This window comes from Eleginops maclovinus, chromosome 10 (genome assembly GCF_036324505.1).
Source record: "Eleginops maclovinus isolate JMC-PN-2008 ecotype Puerto Natales chromosome 10, JC_Emac_rtc_rv5, whole genome shotgun sequence".
In the NCBI taxonomy this organism is placed as follows: Eukaryota; Metazoa; Chordata; class Actinopteri; order Perciformes; family Eleginopidae; genus Eleginops; species Eleginops maclovinus.
In genome coordinates this window covers 19389582-19410631 of record NC_086358.1, presented here as the reverse complement: position 1 = coordinate 19410631, position 21050 = coordinate 19389582, and the positions used below count along the sequence as shown (strand labels likewise).

General features: G+C 43.2%; 1 protein-coding gene across 1 annotated transcript in view; it reads right to left on the bottom strand.

Moving 5' to 3' along the window:
- Nucleotides 1-3841: 3841 nt before the first annotated feature.
- ryr2a (ryanodine receptor 2a (cardiac)) overlaps nt 3842-21050 on the bottom strand; it is a 169182-nt gene continuing 151973 nt past the window's right edge. Inside the window, exons 112-116 of the mRNA XM_063892944.1 lie at nt 8935-9091; nt 8425-8489; nt 8200-8300; nt 7886-7937; nt 3842-7007 (exon numbers count right to left, since the gene is read on the bottom strand). Of these exons, the coding sequence (XP_063749014.1) occupies nt 6912-7007; nt 7886-7937; nt 8200-8300; nt 8425-8489; nt 8935-9091 (471 nt within the window). The 3' untranslated portion in view covers nt 3842-6911. The remainder of the gene's footprint in view (nt 7008-7885; nt 7938-8199; nt 8301-8424; nt 8490-8934; nt 9092-21050) is intronic.

Here is a 21050-nt window from a genome sequence, read left to right as displayed (position 1 = left end):
TGCACTTAAATCCAGCAAGATGAGAAGGCTTGGGGAGCCAGAGTGCAGTTCAGTTCTAAGATCTTATTCAAACAAACAGAAAGAACATTTGAATTGCTAATAAAGATCCCAAGTTTCCAAAATACCAAATATGATAGTTTGAGTAAAATGATATGCAGCTATAAACACATGGTGGGTCTGACATGAAGGAGAGAGAGAGAGACAGAGAGAGAGAGAGAGAGAGAGAGAGAGAGAGAGAGTGAGTGTGTGTGTGAGAGAGAGAGAGAGAGAGAGAGAGAGAGAGAGAGAGAGAGAGAGCGCAGCAGCCCTTCTCCATATTTAGAGTATATTAATATGAGCTGTTTCACTTTGGATCTTTGTTTATTTTAATATGAATGAGAAGCTGCAATCCAAACCGGACTTAGAAAAGTCATTCACATTTTACTTTTCATTATCGTGTTTTAAACTGTGACTTTTACCAGACAAAAGACTTCTTTCAGGTGTTTGTGCATGTAAATGGTCTGCAAAGGCCACAATCCCTGTGTTCCCTCCAGAGGGAGTTTCTCTCCCACACACTCCCCGCCCCCACACTTCCTGATACACCTCCATTTGACTCCTTTGTTCACTTCTGTAACATAGTGACAGCTCTATGTAACACTCATGCTCCTATTAGCTTGCGCTTAAACACATTGTATAGGCTAAGGGGCGGGACATCTCTTAGCTTCCAATCACAATAGAGGCAGCCAGCTAACCAATCAGAGCAGACTGGGCTGGAACAATAAAGAGCTTTTTCAACATTAAAGCATGGAGACATGTCGCAGCAGAGACACTACATACTGATATACACCTGAAAATGAGAGGAATAAATGTTTCAACAGTTATGTCATTGGCCCTTGACTTCTGTCTCTTTTCCAGGTTTCATTTTCAACACCTGCAGTACTGTCCTCTATGCCATGTTGTTTATAACTCACCTGTTAAGTCCTGGCTGCTCTGAGTGACAGCAGGGCCCGCCTCAGCTGCACTGACGCTCCACCAGGCTTCACGTCTTAGCCCATTTCTTGGATTAGCCAGAAGTTGGGCGGAGTTAGGGACGGCTAGGGCAGCCCCCCCCCTCTAATTGGCACAATCTTTAGATTGAGCCCAACCGATAAACAGTCTATAGCCCAACCTCAGTTAGAACTGCTGTCTCATCAAAGATTTATTTCAAACCTTTTTTTGGCAACAGTTATTCATCTCTGATTAGACGTGCCTGTGGCTGGGGCAAAATCCCATTTTCCTATGAATACTGTTCAGACCCACATCTAAGTCTGAAGGCTTGATTATCACTTTATAGCAATATAAATAAGCTTAACACAAAAAGTAAGGACATTTGTGTTTGGTAGGTTATTTCTTTGATGTAACAATGCTTCTTGGCAAGGAATCTTATACCGTTTGAAAGCCTGTTTTCTTACCTTTCAAATGGTCCACATTTGTGAGGAACATGCATTTGTGGGAGGAGCAGCAGAGCTGAGTATGTGGGTTGCACCAATGAAAAATGTGACAAATCTCCTCTGCCAATGCCAATCTGCAGCCAATCTCCGCTCTCGTATGGCTGCCAGGAGGCCTACCTTGACTGCCCTTCACTGTCAGGCCCACTTGCACTAGAACCTCAACATGTAGAGGAACATTATGTTCAGCGATGAGTCCAGATTCTGCCTACGGCACTTGGATCGAGGGTCACAGTTTGGAGAAGACGCAGAGAATGCTTTGCTGTTTGCCGCACCGATAGAGTAGGAGTGGAGAGGAGGGACTGGCCTGCTGTCCTGACCTCAACCCCATTGAACACTTGTGGGATCAGCTTGGGCGTGCTGTCCATGCCAGAGTGACCAACACAACCAGGTTGGCGGACTTGGGACAAATGCTGGTTGAAAAATGGGATGCCATCCCACAGCAGTGTGTGACCAGGCTGGAGACCAGCATGAGGAGGAGAGGCTGTTGTGGCTGTGTTTGGTTCTTCCACATGCTACTCAGGCTGCTTGTTATATTAATAGATTGTTGCCAATATGTCTTGTTTCATCAGACTTCAATCATCAATCCACCAAACAACACCAAAAGAGTCAACAGCGAAAACAGCTGTTTGGCAGAGGAGATTTGTCACATTCACAGGAGCAATCCACACACTCAGCTATACTGCTCCTCCCACAAATGCATGTTCCTCACAAATGTGGACCATTTGAAAGGTAAGAAAACAAGATTTCCAACGGTATAAGATTTATTGCCAAGAAGCATTGTTACATCAAAGAAATAAGCCACCAAACACACATTTCCTTACTTTTTGTGTTGAGATGAATTCAGATATCGTGTAGCTTTGACAATTTTCACCAGACAGCATTTAACAGAGCATACAGCAGGATGAACAACTCTGCAGACAGCTCTGAATGTTTCTAACAAAAAAATCGGTGGTGTGTTGATGATGCATCTTAATTGCTTGAAATAAGTCAAAATAAGAAACAACAAAAGGGTCAATTGCAGGGACTGTGTTGCAAACGTTTTTAGAATCAAATCTGTTGCCAGATAGAGGATTTTTTATCCACCTTTAAACTTTGTGATTAGCAAAATAATCATATCTTGGAAAACGTGTTGAGTAGAGCTTAAAATACTCCCTGCCTCAAAGCCCAGCTATTATTTTATATAACATTTGTTGAGACATGGTCAGACAGAGAGCTACAGCGTGCCATTCTGTTCATGTGTTTCATATGAAGATGAGTCAAAAAGTTTGCTTTAAAAAACAATTGAATTAATTCTGATCGTTAATAAATAAAGCTTTATTTTTTAAAAACATGCAAATCCATTCATAACTCATAGACTCAGTCCCTCTTTGTACATGTATCTCCAGGAAGCAGCATCAGCCTGCTCCTCATTTTGTGGTCAACCCTCTGTGGTCGATATGGAAAATATTTATTTTTACATTAGCAAAATGCCACTCAGATACGGCATACTGTCAGAGTGATGTGGCATTGCAATGAAAATAAATCAAATGTAGGCATGACATCAGTATGGCATAATGAACGCAATGCAATATACACGACAGCCACATGTGTGTTACCACTGTAACACTGTTCCTACTTTAAAGTCATCTGTGCTAAAGCTAATCACTCATGCATCCTCACACTTCTTTAAAGGTGCAGTCAGTAGAGGTTGCTGTTCAGATCTGATTCCATCCCTGGTTTTCACAGTGGGAGCAAAGCTCTTATTGAGAAATGATCCGCTGTGGTGAGCGTCACATAGCAAACACAAGAGCTAGCTTACCGTATGTCGCCAACTGCATTATACCGTAGATCACTTATTATAGAGAGCCAATATTGAATCAGTCATTATGAAATAAATATTACGAATAAATACAACCTTATATTGAAATAACACCTTTTAAAAGTGCTACTATATGAATACAACATGGCATTCGATCCATTTTGATGTAAAATGCCCTTACCAAAGTTTTATTTTGACATGTCAGGCAAAGCTCTGTGATTGGCTGTTGCTTAGGTCTTGAAAGAGTAGACAGCCAATCAAATGGCTGGCTCTATCCATGGATTCATTTTACGTTATAATAATAATGTGCTGGGTTATAAAAATGTATAGTTTAGCCATTAAAGAAACATGATCCTAATTTTTCGGTGCAGAGTTTGTGCGTAGCCCGGGAAATGGAACATTGTAGTAGGACGCCTGCCCCGTTTCATAGAGCTGAAGGAGCATGGGTCAGGCAGAGCTCAGCCAGTATGGGATGGCTATATATTGCACCTTTAAGATTAAGTGGTGAACTACTATAACTGAACTTCAGGTTTATCGCCACACCATTGTTTGTTTGGTAAATAAAATCCATAGATAAAAAAATGAATAAATAATTTTATTTTAAATTGAGACAAAGTTAAGCAAGCTTTATTTGTTTTGCCTTTGTTTGCAATGTACAACGGTCAGTCTCCCTCATACACTCCTTGAAGGGCTATTGCTTGAGCTGAAATGAAATCTTAATAAACCCTCCTCTCAGAGAAAACAGGAAGCAGGAGCCCCTTCCTTTTTTGGGTTGCACTTGTGGCAAAGGACTTGAAGAGTTACAATGAAGCCCACAACACTTAAATACAATAATACCAAAAATCTTAATTCATCTTAAATAATCCTATTAAACAATTTAAGGGTGACATAGATCCCGTTTCTATGTTATACGTTTTTATCAAACCCGCATAATAAACATGCAATGGCATTTTTTCTCAGATATTTTAGGGAGAATGTCTATACAAAAAGAGTAACTCTCTTTGCTGTATTGCATAAGATCATCACCAAAAAAACAAACAAACCTCACAAACCGTTCTGATTTCAAATGTTTCCAGGCGGTGTTGAACATCTGTAAGCTCCGAGCATTCATTCAGTCCACACTCTCAGCCAACCAATGAGGAGTGCTTCAGTAAACATCACTAAAAAGGATCATATACTCATATAATTCATAGGGGTTACATTTTGTAGTCATGAAATGTTTTTTGTTGAAGCTTCTACTTAAACTCTATCAGTCGTTTTTGCTGCTTTGCATCGAGGGAAGAATTAAAATACAAAGTGGAAATAAAAGCATAAAATCCAACAAATTGTCCTGTGTGATGCTTATGTGTCCGTGTTGACTCCTGTATTGCTCGTGAGATGATGTATACAGTTTGTGTGTCTGCAAAAAAAACAAAACATTAATGATGAATCCATCTGTAAAGAGGACGTACTGGCAGCATCACAAATAATGTAAACTGCTCCTGCTGTACCCCAGCAGACCAATCATGTGTTGTAATTCAGTTAGAGGTGTTTCTTGTATTCAATCGTACCCATTTATATTAAATATTCGTAGTAATTCAATATAACAAACACCAAAAACAATTGTAAACCATTGAACAGCAACACAAACGTCTGTCTCCAGAATGATACAGTTGAATCAACACTCTTTCAACAAAAAGAACCAGTTGGATTAGATCCCTTAATTTAGCAAGCTAGAACTAGCTATCAGAACTTTACCAGACTATAAAAAGATCATCTGACAGGCTGGCAATGTTTTCAACTGTAACACCTCTCTCTGCACTGCATGGGGATCTAAAGCTCGTGCAAGGGACATTTTAAATGATTCAAATGTGTTGTGAGATCCCATGTAAAAATGGCAAAGCTTCCTTGGGCAAGATGTCTCCTGATGGCCACCAGTGTGTGAGCGTGTGTGCACATTTCTGGCAGCCTTTGCTATAAATGTGAATGCTGACTTGTATCTTTGAGAGGTTGCAGAGAATGTGAAAGCTCTAGATACTTTACCGTTAACAATCCATTCACCATAAACTCTTTACACATACATTCTACTTCTGTGAAGCTCTCTGACATTCCTCCATCTCCTGGAGCTGAGTAAGGCACTGCATCCTCCTGCCCCCCCACAAACTGATCACCTGTCTTCAGCCTGTCCACAAGCTGTGATCGATGGGATGCTCCAGTCTGCCTGATTATTTATATTATTTATTAGCTGACTAGCATGTGCTATAAAGACTGCAGCTCTAAAGACAGACAAATCCCTTTCTGCTGCTTTCTTATTGCTTTTTATAAAACCTAAACATCCTTTGATTACTAAATGTACGGAGCAAGCCCTCATCAAGTAGAATAGATTGAAAAAGACCTAACGCCCCACTGGGGACGTGCAGAGGCTGTGATGTTTCTTAAATTCATCAATAATAAAGAACAGACCAAGCCTCGGCCAGCAGTGAGAGTGAAGGTTTGTGGGGGTGTCAGGTCATGTGATCAGTGTTGGACTGACAGCCATTCTTATGCCAAGCTGCTACTGGGGGAAAAATCCCCCCAAATATCCCACAATAATCAAATACGTCAACAATTAATTCAAATTTTGCAAGCTCAGATTTAGGGACATTGATTTATTTCTGTGATCTTTAAAAAAAGATGTAGACAACTTGCTGAAGGAAGATTGTGACTGGACAAATGGACTATTGGTTATGTAGCTGGCGATGTAAACACTCAGTGGAGGGGCCCTTCACACCCAGTGTTGGCATGTGGCCCCAACATTAACATCTATAAACTACACCATAATTAAATCCAGTGCAACGGCCCTCTGTGGGGATCAGGATGTGCAGGTGTGGCTGACGGAGGTGAGGATTCCCCTCTGCAGTCATTGTGGAGACGTTAGTTTGATGCTGTTTGGATTCCATCAGGCACCTTGTTCTCCCTACTTGACCTGTAGCACAAACTAAGAACCCTTTAGAGCTTAATCGAAGCACTCGCCTCTCTGACAGTCTAAAGCGGACACACACTCTCCTCGGAGGTGTGATTATTGCAGAGCTGTTGTGTTGGATCACAGCAGGGTTGTACAGGTGTTCCTTTTTTAACATCCACCCCCTGTCCCTACATGCAACGTGCATTTTACACATTAAAAGTGGTACACATTATCATACTAATGCCTGCTCTCTGTGTGTGGATAATAGTCCTTCAGGTAGAATCCACTCCGCTCTTCTGTCCCTGTTCGGTCCTTCCTTGTACCCGTGCTCCATTATTCCTTGGTATTTTTGCTTGATTCTGTGAATGGAGAACAACATGAAGCCATAATCCTTGACGTGCCACCAGTCACATTCTGTACAGCATATACTCTGATATTTTTTATGTACAAAGTCAGAGTTCAAAGCATTCCAAAAAAAGTGTTCTGGGTGTTGGGGCAGAGCTGGCGAGTTGAGTGTCTGGATGAGGAAGAGCTGTGAGAAAGGCTTGGGGGAGGGGGGGTGTAGGTCCTTTCAGACTGTCAGGTGTAGAACCCTTCGCTGGGTAGAACAGGGACTCCTTGGAGAGCAGTAAGAAAGGTTTGAAGGAGGAGGAAGGAGACCATGGCTGTAGAGGGCCTCCAGCAGGTTACAGTATGAAAGGGAAGAGTCTGGAGGAGCAGATCAGTTGAGCTGATCCTCGTACTGTTTCCGGAAACAGTCACCAGCTGGGAAAAACTCCCAGCAGCGCTCCTGGTACATCTTCCATACATAAGACTCCTTTGAGAACAAACACATGGGAGGAGGTAGGAAAGAACGAAGGAGGAGGAGAAGAAGTAATCAGATACTTTACTTAAATACTATGGTCCTGAAATACTCTATTACGAGTGAAAGTCCTAATTTTAGAATGTTACTTAAGTAAAAGTGCGAAGCATCAAAATATACTGGTATTCATTCTGCACAATGAACAATTTCAGAATGAATTTATCAGCTAAATGTAACTAAAGTATTTCAAGTAAAAGCACTCATTTTGCAGAATGGATCTTTTTCAAAGTATTATATTATTATAGCTATTTTATCATCGTTTTGTTTTTTTACACATAAAGGCATTTTAGTGTGTTGTAGTGTGGACCAGCATAGATAAGAAGCACAGTACTGCATTATACCGTCAGCATATCATGTATAATATCAGGTCTTTTATGTGTACAAAGTAACTATGAGTGTTACAAAAATGTAGTGTAGTAGAAGTGTAAAGAAGCATTAAACATAAATACTCGAGTAAAATACAGATATGTCAAAAAAGTGCTTAAGTACAATATTTGAGTACATTCATTTAGTTACTTTCCATCACTGGGAAACAATACCATTATACAACATGTCAGAGGTAAGTAAAGCAGTGAGAGCTTCAAACACTGAGCCACTAAGGACCTCAGTGTGCTTCAAACTGACTGTTCCACATGGCCTGCCATCACACAGAGGGGCACGATTCCACCAACAGAAAGGGGCTGCATTTGTTTGAAGCAGACAGAGGCTCTCACAGTGCCAGCAGCACGGATCCATAGCAGCGCAGTTCAGTTTGAAGCTGAGCCATACTAACCACATTACACTATCACAGTAATGTGTGTTTACTGAGAGCAGAGGAGAAGGAGTTGCTTTACCTGGCCAGTGTGCTCTGTTTCATCTTTGTTGATGAGATACATCACAAAGAATCTGAAACACACACACACACACACACACACACACACACACATCAGAAAAACATATTCACTGACAATATCATCCCTCACATGCGGTACTGGATAGGGACTGGGGTTGCATGTTATCCATTCTATGACACAGCATTTATCATTTACAAATGTTAAATAAAATTGAAGCAGAGACCAACAGAAACTAGTCCTATAATCAGGGGTGAACAAGGCAGGTATAATTATAGATACAGGTTGGCACAGACACACAGTCCAAATGTACTCACAGGTAGTTGGCTAGGTTGTGCTCCTGTAGTGTGTGCGTTTCAAAGCCATGTGGCACTGTGTCAAAGTAGTCATTGCCGATACCACAGATAAAACATTTGGTCTGGAAGAGAGACATGAAACAGTTAGCTGATTATCATTCATAAAAACCATTACATGCCACTGTTTGGTGATGACTTCTTTTATACTGTATTTAAAATGTGAAGTGTGTGAGTGTGTCTTTTCACCTCCATGTCTTCTTTCACTTGTTCCTGCTGGTCCCTCAGCTCACCAAAAGCATCAATGATCAACCCTAGGTGATCAGAACACAGATCACGTTAGCTTCCTGCAACACCCTTTGTTTTGTTGAATGGACTCACAGTGCTAGATCTGTTTTATTATTGTATGTGTACACTGAAAAAAAGTTAGACATAATGGTGCCCAGATTTTCATATCAATTGTACCAGGATTGGTCAATTCAGTAAAAATATATGGCATTTGTCAACCTCTCTACAAAACAAGACTAAACACTTGGGATTTATTGGAAATTCATAAACACTGCATCTGACACCGAAGAACCATAATGTCATTTATTAAAAAAAAATGCTGATTACTATAAGAAATCTGCATATGTGTGTGTGTGTGTGTGTGTGTGTGTGTGTGTGTGCGTGCGTGCGTGCATGCGTGTGTGTGTGTGTGTGTGTGTGTGCGTGTGTGTGTGTGCGTGCGTGGGTGTGTGTGTGTGTTGCATCCCTCACCCTGGATGATGGCCAGGAGGATGACGATGACAAAGAAGAAGAAGGTGATGTCAAAGATGATGCGATAGATCTCATACTCGTCTCCTGCTGGGTCTTCAATCTGGTCTCCGATCCCCCCCCCTGCTCTCACGCCTACATACATGTGGAACATGTAGCACTGCAAGCGGGCGGGACACACACACACACACACACACACACAGGAGAAAAGGAGTTTTACAATTAAGTATCGCATTACAATCTTATTATTTGTTTGCACTAAATTACAGTAATATTAAAACATATATACATATAATTTGCAGGAGTGGATGGAACTATTAAAGATGAAATATCCCACAGATTATTTTTCATTCAGTTTAAGTAAAAAAGAAAATGAATAATATCTATAATAGCTCCGTGCAACCAGCCTTTAACAACCCAGTTTTTACTGTGGAAAAGCTCATAATGTCAAAAGGCTAAAACTAATGGTGTGTGTCCCATTATCACTCAATACTAGTAATATAAAGACAATGAGTGTGTGTCAATGGGGATCTGGATAGAGGGACAGGCTTAGGTTAAACAGCCTACTGTGATTAAGAGATCAGCTCAGATCCTCTCCTCCTGCTCAATGTGTTATTCTAAGGGATTTATTCACACTCAGCGAGGGGAGGAAGGAGCCAAAAGCTGCCCGGGGCCGTGGCCCTTCATCAGTCTTCCCTCCACTAAGCCCCTGTCACCATACTGTAGAACCCCCCAGCCCCTTAATAGGAAACAGAAGCACTCTGTGGAATGCTATGGGTGACTGACTATAAGGGATTAGAGTGTGTGTGTTCAGAAATTTCCGGGTGACAGAAGGCCCCCTCCCACCCTCAGAAAACACACACCATAGAGGCCTTATATAGTGTTTCTTTCAGATGGCTTGGTACCAGCTCATCACATTTGTTCTGTCTCCACCTGTTTCCTCCTCCATCACTGAAGATGCTCCTACATATTTGACACATATATCACACATGCTCACTACACATTAAAAGTACAGAGTTCACCAAAGCATGAAGCTTAAATATAACATATTATTCTCATTTCCAGCTTCATATCAGTATGTAGTGTCTCTACTGGGACATGTCTCCATGCTTTAATGTTCAAAAAGCTCTTCATTTTTCTCATACTGCCTGTGCTGCAGCACCTCCTGTCACCCTCTGTCTGAAACCAGAGCCCAGTCTGCTCTGATTGGTTAGCTGGCAGGATTTGTTGTGATTTGTCAACCTTGTAGAGATGTACGGCCCCTTAACCTATCATGTACAATCAGAGACTTGCTGCCTTACAAAATGTCTGACCTGTAAGTATCGATAAAAATGTGACTGAGAGAGGTGATATCTAGCCTGGAGCAGGGGGAAGGACACAAAGGTGTTATCTATGTACAAATCTGAAATACAGCGTAGGCCCCTCTCTCTCCAGTCCAAAAACACCGCATCCGTCAAACCTGGTTTAAACAAATGATTACCAGTTATTGGGGCATTCACCGAAATCTTTGATAATCCAAGAATTTTTCTTATTTGATTCAGTATCTTTAAAGAATTACTAACAACAAAATAGTGGCCAGATAAATTGTGGGACAGTTGTACATTTGAAAAATGCAGTGCTGGAAGCGAGGTTTGTGACAAAGACATGGATTCAATCTTAAGCCAAAGTGGAGAGGAATAGTCATCATAAGGAGGGCCCGGCTGCCAGAACATAAGAGCCCTCGCATTCGCAGCCCAGTAATAATGCCTAAAACTGGAAGGCCGAGGCCACCCCTCTTTGCCTTCCTCTGCAGATGTGCCTTAGAAGTGCGGGGGGGGGGTTATCTGCCCAGACAAATGACAAGATAGTTGAATCCAATTGCTTGAAAAAAAAACAATGGTAAAAAGACAGGGAGGTTTTGAAAAAGGTATAAGAACCTTATATAAGTAAGGTATAAGTGCCACCATTTTAATGGCATTAATGCGGCCAATCATAGAGAGAGGGAGCAACTTCCATTTCCTAATATTAGCTTTTAGTTTATCCATCATATCTAAATAGTTCAATTTCAGTAAAAGTTTGGGATTTTTGGAGATCTTGAGGCCGAGATAATTAATATGGGTAGTAACAAGTTTACATGGCAAAGATCTCAAAAAAATAGGACAGATATTTGTTAATGGCATGAATTCACATTTGTCCCAGTTAATTGTATACCCAGACAGTTTACCAAATGATTCTATGTCATTCAGGAGGTTGGGTACTGAGACCCTTGGGTCTGATAAGCAGACCAATAAATCATCAGCATACAGATTGACAAGGCTTTCAACATCACCAAACTTCACCCCGCGAATGCCTGGGTGGCCCCTTATACCCACTGCGGCTCCAAAGAAATATCAAAGAGAAGAGGAGAGAGTGGGTCGCACTGCCTCCCACCCCACTGCAGATCAAAGGGTCGGGATCTATCTGAGTTAGTGAGAATAGAGGAAACTGGTTTAAGATAAATTATTTTCACCCATTCAACGAAATTTTCCCCAAATCCAAATTGTTTTAGTGTCTTCAGCATGTAAGGCCATTCGACCTGATCGAATGCCTTCTGGGCATCGAGAGATAGAACCGCAGCTTGTGTATTTTTCCCATGCACCGAGTATATTGTGTTTAAGAGCAGACGGACATTACTAAAAGAAAACCGACCTGGAATAAATCCAGTCTGATTGGGGCAGACATGTGGACTCGAGTCACATGACTTGGACTCGAGTCAGACTCGAGTCATTATTTTAATGACTTCAGACTCGACTTGATAAAATTCGCCATAACTTGCGACTCGACTTGGACTTGAAAACTATTCACTCGAGACTTGAATCGGACTTTGCCTCTTTGACTTGTAATGACTTGACATGTCTCCAGTCAAAAAATAAATTTCCTGATCGTGGACCAAGACACCCCAGAGACTCATTCACTTCCGCGAGAAAAACAAAGAAACAAACTAAAAAAGCGGACGGGCGGGCAGAGCCTACTGGCTGATACCTGAGACATGTTACAGAAGTCGAGCGTCCGGTCTGCATGAGAAACAAAATAGCCTAAATCACACACTTTTCACAGCCAAGATGGTCCTATTTTGCCAAAGTGTACTAGCTTATATCCTGGTCTGATAATGTTCGTAGGCCTGAAGTAAACTATTTTCTCCCTGGTAAATCTGGAGGAACGTCAGTCAGCTTTAGGCTACGTGCGAGTCAGCTATTTCCCCCCTTTTTTCATGTCACTCGAGCGTTTTCTATTTCAAATGAATACATGAGTCAACGAAGAACAACGTTAGTCGGCACGCAGAGGAGATGGCGTCCACACCACGAATAGTGGCATTCGCGTTCACAGACTACATTGTTAAAGAAAAAAAGCGGTTTGCAACATGCAAAACTTGCCGAGCCAAGATTTCTGATGGAGAGGCAACAACATCCAACTTTGTCCGCCACTTGCGACTGCACAAAGACAAGTAAGTTGATGTTAATCATGTAGCATGGTGTAATGGTCATAACTAGCTAGCTAGCATGACCAGAGATAGGCTTTAAAACTATTTAAAAAACGTGCATGTTCGGTGTGGTGGTCCAACGTTAAAATGTAGCATGGTGGAAATAATATGCTTGGTGTAAATTCATTGAATTTTAGGTCCATACATGTTTTGCATCCCTGCAAATCGGTCTCTGACAGTTGACGTTTTTTATACAATTGTGACGTGAACGAGCCGCCATTTTCGAGGTATTCCGAGGAACAATTACTGTGACAGTGGGCGGAAACTCTGAGGCAAAGGGTTATCTACAAGCATATCATTTTTTAAATAGCGAAAACCAGGGGAAATGGACAAAACAGACAACGCGACAGGATACCGTATAGAGACAAGCTCAGCAAAGATGCCAGAGACCGTTATGTCGACTTTGCCTCAGAGTTGCCGCCCACTGACACAGTAATTGTTCCTCGGAATACCTCGAAAATGGCGGCTCGTTCACGTCACAAACCGTCAACTGTCAGAGACCGATAGGCTATGTTGACATGCCTTAAAACTCTACTGTATCATCGAACGTGCATGTCTACTAAAATAATTGATTTGGACATTGATTTGATTCCACATAAACACCACTGCCTGTTCTGAAACTCAAAACAATAAGCCCAGCTAAGCCCATGAAATGCGAATGTGTAAATTAATTGTAGCTATTGTTTCTTACACTAGTATGGCTATTTGAAGTAGATTTTCCGTTTGACCTGCATTCTGGAATGTAATCAGGCTTATTCTTGCCACATACGTTTTTAATTAAAGGCTTACAAATCATTTCATTTATTTAATTGTAATATCTTGAAGAAACCCATTTGAAATAATGTATTAGTTATTTGTTTATTTATTAGTATAATATAACATCATAGATCCACCATTGCCCTTTTCATGTCACACATCCCCTAGAGGCAGCTAGGGTGTTTGTATGATAAATAAACGTTTTAATATAATAAATGTAAATGTATTTATCTCATACAGATTTGAAGAATACATGACGACCAAAAGCATCGCAAGTGATCCACACCAGCCATTGATTTCTGCTTTTTCAAGCCAAAAAGGTACCCAATACAATCCTGCCCACCCACAACAAAAAGCCATTACCAATTCAATACTGACAGACTTGGTCATTGGATGCAACATGCCCCTGTCGATAGTGGGGAACAGATTTTTTCGGCAGTTTTTATCAGTGGTTGACAGCAAATATATTCCAGTATGCCGCAGAACACTAACTTCCAAAGTGGAAAACGTTGCTGAGGACACACGTATGTGGCTGAAGACACAAATAAGTAAGACTGACCATGTTTCAGTCACAGTGGACATTTGGTCTGACAGAAGAATGAGGGGCTTCCTTGGGGTAACTGTTCACTATATGGAAAGACAAGAGCAGGGCAGCATACAGTTAAGGTCCAATCTCCTCTCCTGTGATCGCTTCATAGGCCCACATACGGCCGAAAGAATTTGTGAGCTTTTTGAAAGTATCTGCAAAAATTACGGGATCAAGGAGAAGCTGGATTTCATACTCTGTGACAACGCTGCAAATATGAAAAAGGCTTTTACAGTGTGCTTCCCCAGCGAGGTGGATGAGACCGAGGATGAGCCAATCGATGACCCTGAGCTCTGGTATGACCTCTCTTTAGAAGACATGGAGAATGTAAATGAAGCCATGGCCAAGCAAACACGCTTGCAGTGTTTTGCACACTCTCTACAGCTTGTAGTGGGTGATGGCTTAAAGGAGACCAAAGCGACAGCTTCAACCCTCGCAAAGCTCACCAAAGTTAGTGCATTACTGCACACCAGCTCAACTTTCAAGGATGCATTTGAGGCTGAGTTTGGAGCGCGAGGGGGTATTCCTGCCGCGGTGAAAACCCGTTGGAATTCACAACTCAGACAGGTTAAGGCAGCCCTGCAGTATGACAAAACACAGCTGTGTCAGGTACTGGAAAGCGTGGGGCACAAGGAACTGTCCTTTTCGGCAAGAGAGTGGAATCTGATGACTGAGCTATTGGATATCCTGAAGCCATTTGGGGAGGCAACAGATATGACTCAGGGAGAAAACGTGGTGACCATCAGTTATGTTTTACCCTCGGTTCTATCTCTGAATCATCACTTGGAGAGCCTGAAAACTGAAGTCACATTCCTGAGAGGCCTTGTCAAGGCACTCCAAGCTTCTTTGAAAAAACGATTTCGGGGAATCTTTATCAATGTGAGAATGGACAACAATCAAGACGAAATATCCGGCACCCTTTTCTGATCCAGTCTACCTTAAAGCGGCTGCTTTGGATCCCCTCTTCTCTCTTCAGTGGGTGGAGCCCCATGTGATGGTCACGCCGGATGTCAAGGAGGAAGTGGCTGATAAAGTGAAGGGTAAGCCTGTGGTTTAGGGATGCATAACTGTAACTGATATGATGGCACCTTGTTCCATGAATTATAACATTTGCTCTTCAATATCTATCTCAAATGTTTTTCAGATCTTATTTTAAAGGATGCTGCTGAGTTCCATCGGGCTGGGGCGATTGTGGAGGAAGAACGTGAAGATGATTCCACTGGTCAAGAGCAGGGCCTGTTTGCAGCATACCGCAAAAAGCCCAAGAAGGATTTTGTTGACAGTCCTGCACTTCAGCTAAGTCACTATCTGGACAGATGTGAAGGACAGAATGCTCTACTCTTTTGGGCAACGAATAAGAGTAACCTTCCATCATTGTTCCCTGTGGCCATGAGGGTCTTAGCTGTTCCTGCTTCCAGCGCTCCAGTAGAGCGTGTGTTCAGCCATGGGGGCATTATAATGCGTCCCCATCGCTCGCAGATGTCGGACACACTGCTATCCAGTTTAATTTTTTGCAAATGCAATTCTTCATCTTGATCTCTCTCTGTATGTCTCTCTCTTTCTCTCTAATGTTGTTGATGGTCAACCAGCCCTTCCTGATCACCTGAAAGCAAACGGCATGGCACGAGTGAGAACACACACACACACACACACACACACACACACACACACACACACACACACACACACACACACACAACCAGATCAGATGAGAACACACACACACACACACACACACACACACACACACACACACACACACACACACACACACACACACACACACAGTACATAAATACACGAACACACACACACACACACACACACACACACACACACACACACACACACACACACAGTACATAAATACACGAACACACTCACATACAGTACACAAATAACTAAGATTAGGGAGGTGTACTCTGTCTCTCTCTCTGTCTGTCTGTCTCTCAAGCGCCTACCCCCAGCACCTTTCATTGTGTGTAGTCATGCTGCTTAATTGTTATGCAGATTAAACATTGTTTTATTGAAATATTAGGTTTCTTTGTGATTTAAGCAAAATGTTGACCTACTGTAACTGGCATCCACTGAAGCATCAATGCCAGTTACATGCATCCACACAGTCCATGCCTCACTAGTCAAGGCGCTTTACCAACTTTAGGATGACAGTGGTGCCTTCCGTTCTCATACATTTCTAACCCACCATTCACACACAATACTTTGAAGGTCTTTGGGCGCATGCGTATATACAGATATATAAAATATATGCATAGTTTAATCTGTATGTATAAAAAAATACTGAAGATTAGGTTGATATGTTGAAATTGTGTGATCGTTAGTCTGATAATGGCATTATTAAGTGAAGAGTACATGATGACTTGTTCAGGACTCGAAGAAGCTTGGGACTTGGACTTGGACTCGACTTGGCTTTGGTGTTACTTGGACTTGGACTCGACTTGCCCTTCTCTGTCTTTACTTGGGACTTGACTTGGACTTGACTGCTGAGACTTGGGACTTACTTGGGACTTGCCAAACAGTGACTTGGTCCCACCTCTGGATTGGGGTGTATGATTGTGGAAATATGCCTCCCTAATTTTGTAGCCAGGACTTTAGTTATTATTTTCAAATCAGAATTTAAAAGAGCAACAGGTCTGTAACTTGCAGGGTCTAACTCTTCCCTTCCTCCCTTCAAAAGCAAGCAGATATTTGCTTCATATAATGAACTGGGGAGCGTTTCATTTCTCCTAGAGTCATTCATCATCCGCAGCATGAGCGGAACTATTTTGTTATGAAATGATTTATAAAATTCACAACCGAAGCCATCTGGGCCAGATGCTTTTCCAGAGGGGAAGGATCGAATAGCAATCAATAGGTCAGTTTCAGAAAATGGGGCATCTAGATCCTCCCTCGCTACACTATCTAATTTGGGAACATTTAAATTGTCAAAAAAGTTACAGAAATCTGCTTCAGTAGCCTGTACCTTACTCGAATACAGTTCTTTATAGAATAGCCTTGGCCGTGGTGGTGGGCTAGCTGTTATTCATCGATCTAATATACTGGTCAAAGAATTTCCAGTCAGCTCCACTTCCTTCGAAAGTCTCCATTTTGCATTGGCAGGCGCTACACAGCTCCAAGTGCTGCTTATCTACCGGCCGCCTAAAGCCTCCACCCACTTCTTGTCAGAGCTCTCCGGGTTGCTTGCCACCATCTGCCCCATGTACCCATCTACTATTTTAATGGGTGACTTTAACATTCATGTGGACTCGGCTAACTGCCCCTTTGCCTCTGACTTTTTGTCACTATTGGACTGTTTTAGTATTGCGCAACATGTGCATGTTCCAACACACACCAAGGGGCACACCCTTGACCTTGTGTGCTCCACTGGAATCACCCCCTGTCATCTCCAGTGTGATGACCTGGCTATTTCGGACCATCTCGCCATCTCATTCTCTGTTTCTGTGCCCCTTCCCAGTCAGCCCAGTAAACGAACCATCACATTTCGGAAAACCAAACAGGTCTGCACATCCCTGTTGTCTTCCACCCTTGTGACCCACCTGGCCACTCCCCCTCTTAACACCACCGTGGATGGTCTGGTGGAACACTACAATACTGCTCTCTCCTTCAGTCTGGACTCAGTTGCCCCTCCCATAACCCGGTTGGTCTCATTTGCACGCCCCGCTCCCTGGTTTACTCCTGAGCTCCGCCTCATGAAAGCAGCCGGCCGCCAGCTTGAGAGGCGCTACAGGACATCTGGCCTCACCGTACACCATGAGGCCTACAAAGACCACATCAGGGACTACAAGGAGGCTCTCTTGAAGGCGAAGACACTCTACTACTCCATACTTATTAATAACCAACAAAACCACCCTAAAAAGCTTTTCATAACAATCAACCGACTACTGCGCCCTCCTGATTCCCCCCAACCCTCTGATGCAGCTGATCTGTGTTCCAGGTTCCTGGACTTCTTTCAGAAAAAAGTGGAAACTATTCATAATCACCTTCTGCAATATTCTACGCCACCCCCCCCTTCTCCCCACCATCCTGGTGCCGACACCCCTACTGCCTGCCCACTGCAGTGTTGCCTCTCCTCCTTCACCATGTTGGACACTGACCAGGTGCATGACTTGGTGTCCAAAGCGAAGACCTCCTCCAGCCAGCTGGACCCCATGCCTACCACCCTGGTGAAGACCTGCCTCCCTGTCATCTCTGCCTCTATTGCCGCCATCATAAACTGCTCACTGGACTCTGGTGTGGTGCCCTCAGGCTTCAAAACAGCTGCAGTCATTCCCACCTTGAAAAAGCCCGGTCTGGACCCTGACGACCCTAACAACTATCGTCCAATCTCCAACCTTCCTTTCCTAAGTAAAATTCTGGAAAGAGCAGTGGCTTCCCAGCTTCAACATCACATGTCACACCATGAGCTCTTTGAACCCCTCCAATCTGGCTTCAGAACTCAACACAGCACCGAGACCGCCCTCATTAAAATCACTAACGACCTGCTCACTGCCGCCGACAATGGCCTCATCTCCATCCTCATCCTCCTCGACCTCTCTGCAGCCTTTGACACAGTGTCCCACTCCATCCTCCTCTCCCGTCTCACTGAGCTCATCGGCCTCAGGGGCTCAGCTCTCTCCTGGTTTCAGTCCTACCTTTCCAACCGCAAACAATATGTCACCCTGAAAGATGCCAACTCCATCCTGGCCCCAGTCAATCATGGCGTACCCCAGGGATCTGTGCTCGGCCCTCTCCTCTTCACCATCTACATGCTCCCCCTCGGCCAAATTATTCGTCACCACGGCCTCAGTTTCCACTGCTACGCCGACGACACTCAACTGTACATCAGCACCAAACCCTCCACTCTGCTCCCACCTGGCCCACTCATCAACTGTCTGCAAGAACTAAAAACCTGGATGACCTCTAACCTCCTCAAACTCAACAGCAATAAAACTGAGCTCATGGTTGTGGCGCCCAAGCCACTGCTCAGGAAGGTTGGGGATCTTCTCCTGGAAGTGGATGGCTGCTACATCACCCCATCACCCGTTGTCCGCAACCTGGGTGTCATTCTCGACCCCACTCTATCATTCCAGTCCCACATTAACAACATCACTAAATCTGCATTCTACCACCTGAAAAACATCTCAAGACTCCGACCCTCACTTTCAGCCTCAGTAACCGAAACCCTCATTCACTGCTTCATCTCCACCCGCCTGGATTATTGCAATGCCATCCTCACAGGTCTCCCCTCAAAAACCCTGGACAGACTGCAATATGTACAGAACTCTGCTGCTAGGGTCTTAACTGGCATTAAGCCCTGGCAGCACATCACCCCCACCCTCATGCAGCTCCACTGGTTACCTGTCAAATTCCGCATCAAATTCAAAATCCTATTACTCACCTACAAGTCCCTCCACGCCCTTGCCCCCCGTTACCTCTCCGACCTCCTACACCCCTACACCCCCCTGCGGTCCCTCAGGTCCTCTGTCAAGGACCAGCTGGCAGTACCCCGCACCCGACTTAAGACTTTTGGGGACAGGGCCTTTTGTGTGTCTGCCCCTACCATGTGGAACCAACTCCCCCCACACATCCGCTGTGCCCCCTCAGTTGATTCATTTAAAAAGCACCTCAAGGCACACCTTTTCTCTGAGGCCTATGGACTTTAACCCCCTCACAACCCCACCTGGCGCCCTGCGCACTTGCACCCTCACCCACTCTCACACACGCACTCACACACACACACACACACACACACACACACACTCTTTGTAAAGCGACCTTGAGAGTCCTGAAAGGCGCTATATAAAATTAATTTATTATTATTATTATTATTATTAAGTCCCTGAAGCAAGTGTTTATCTCTGTCGGATTGGTTAGGAGACTGCCTGATTTGGATTTTATCCTGTGAATAGCCTGCTTAGCCCTTTCGCCCCTCAGTTGGCTGGCTAGCAGTTTCTCTGGTTTATCACCAAGTTCAAAATGTTTCCGCTTAAGTTTGAGTAGCAGGCTTCCAACGCGTTTATTGAGAATGGAATTATATTCGTATTTTAGCTTCAAAATCTTATTATAATCAGTGGATGAGAGAGAGGATCTGTAGGTCTCCTCCAGCGCCGGGAGCATCTTTTCAATGTCCTTCATGCGGTTATTAAGTTCTTTTTTCTTAGCTGATTCAAATGAAATAATGTGGCCCCTCATAACTACTTTGAAGGTCTCCCACAAAATAGAATCAGAGACTTCCCCATTATCATTTGTAACAAGAAATTTGTCTATACGTGCCGTCATATGCTCAGTAAAAGACTGGTCTTCAAGAAGAAGAGGGTTGAAGCGCCAGCTATATTTTGGGCTAGACAGAATGTTCTTGAAGTTAAGAGAAACTGGACTGTGATCCGATATTAAAATATTATGATAAGAGTTAGTAACACTGGGCAGTAATTCAGAAGCTATCAGAAAGTAATCAATCCTGGTGTAGGATTTATGGACATGAGAATAAAAAGAAAACTCTTTATCTGTAGGATGTTGCAGTCGCCATATTTCAACCATGTTCCTCATTTTAATTAAATCATTCAGAATTCCCACTGAGGTTATTGAGGGAGGCGGTTTCGTAGAAAGTCTGTCTAAGACTGCGTCAAGATAACAGTTAAAGTCACCCCCAATAATAACATTTGGGGTAGGGGCTGGTATCAAATCAAATACTTTACGGAAAAAATCTGGATTATCAATATTTGGGCCGTAGATGCGTTGCTCATTTACACTAATGTGCGTTTCCTGAAGAAAGATTACGTCCGGCTTTAATGACTTAAGATGCGAGAAGACGCGACCCCTTTTAATCACATGACCCAACCCCTTGACATTCCAGGAGACCAACGTAAATGTATCATTTATACTGCCATGTGTTATATTATCAGGTACTGACATTATCTCTAAAATGGAAGAAATCCGGTAACCTCTCAAGAGTGCACAAAACAAAGTACCCTCGAGGTCATCCACTTTTAACTTGAGCGCGTTGTTATCATGATTCAGTCCCGAGACCGTCTTCTCTAAGCAGGTGATGCGGCTCTCATGGTCCAGGATTCCCTCTTCCACCGACTCTACCTTCTCCATTAGTTCCTGTTGAGAACTCTGCACTAACTGAAGTGTCTGCTCTAGCTTGTCAAACCTGTCGTTCATTTTTTCAAGAATCCTGTCTGCAATGTTTTCCCAGGTTAACGGCATCTGCTCCGTGTCGCTGCCGTCGGAGTCATGACCTCGCTGATCACCGCTAGCACTGTTAGCGTTAGCAGAGGA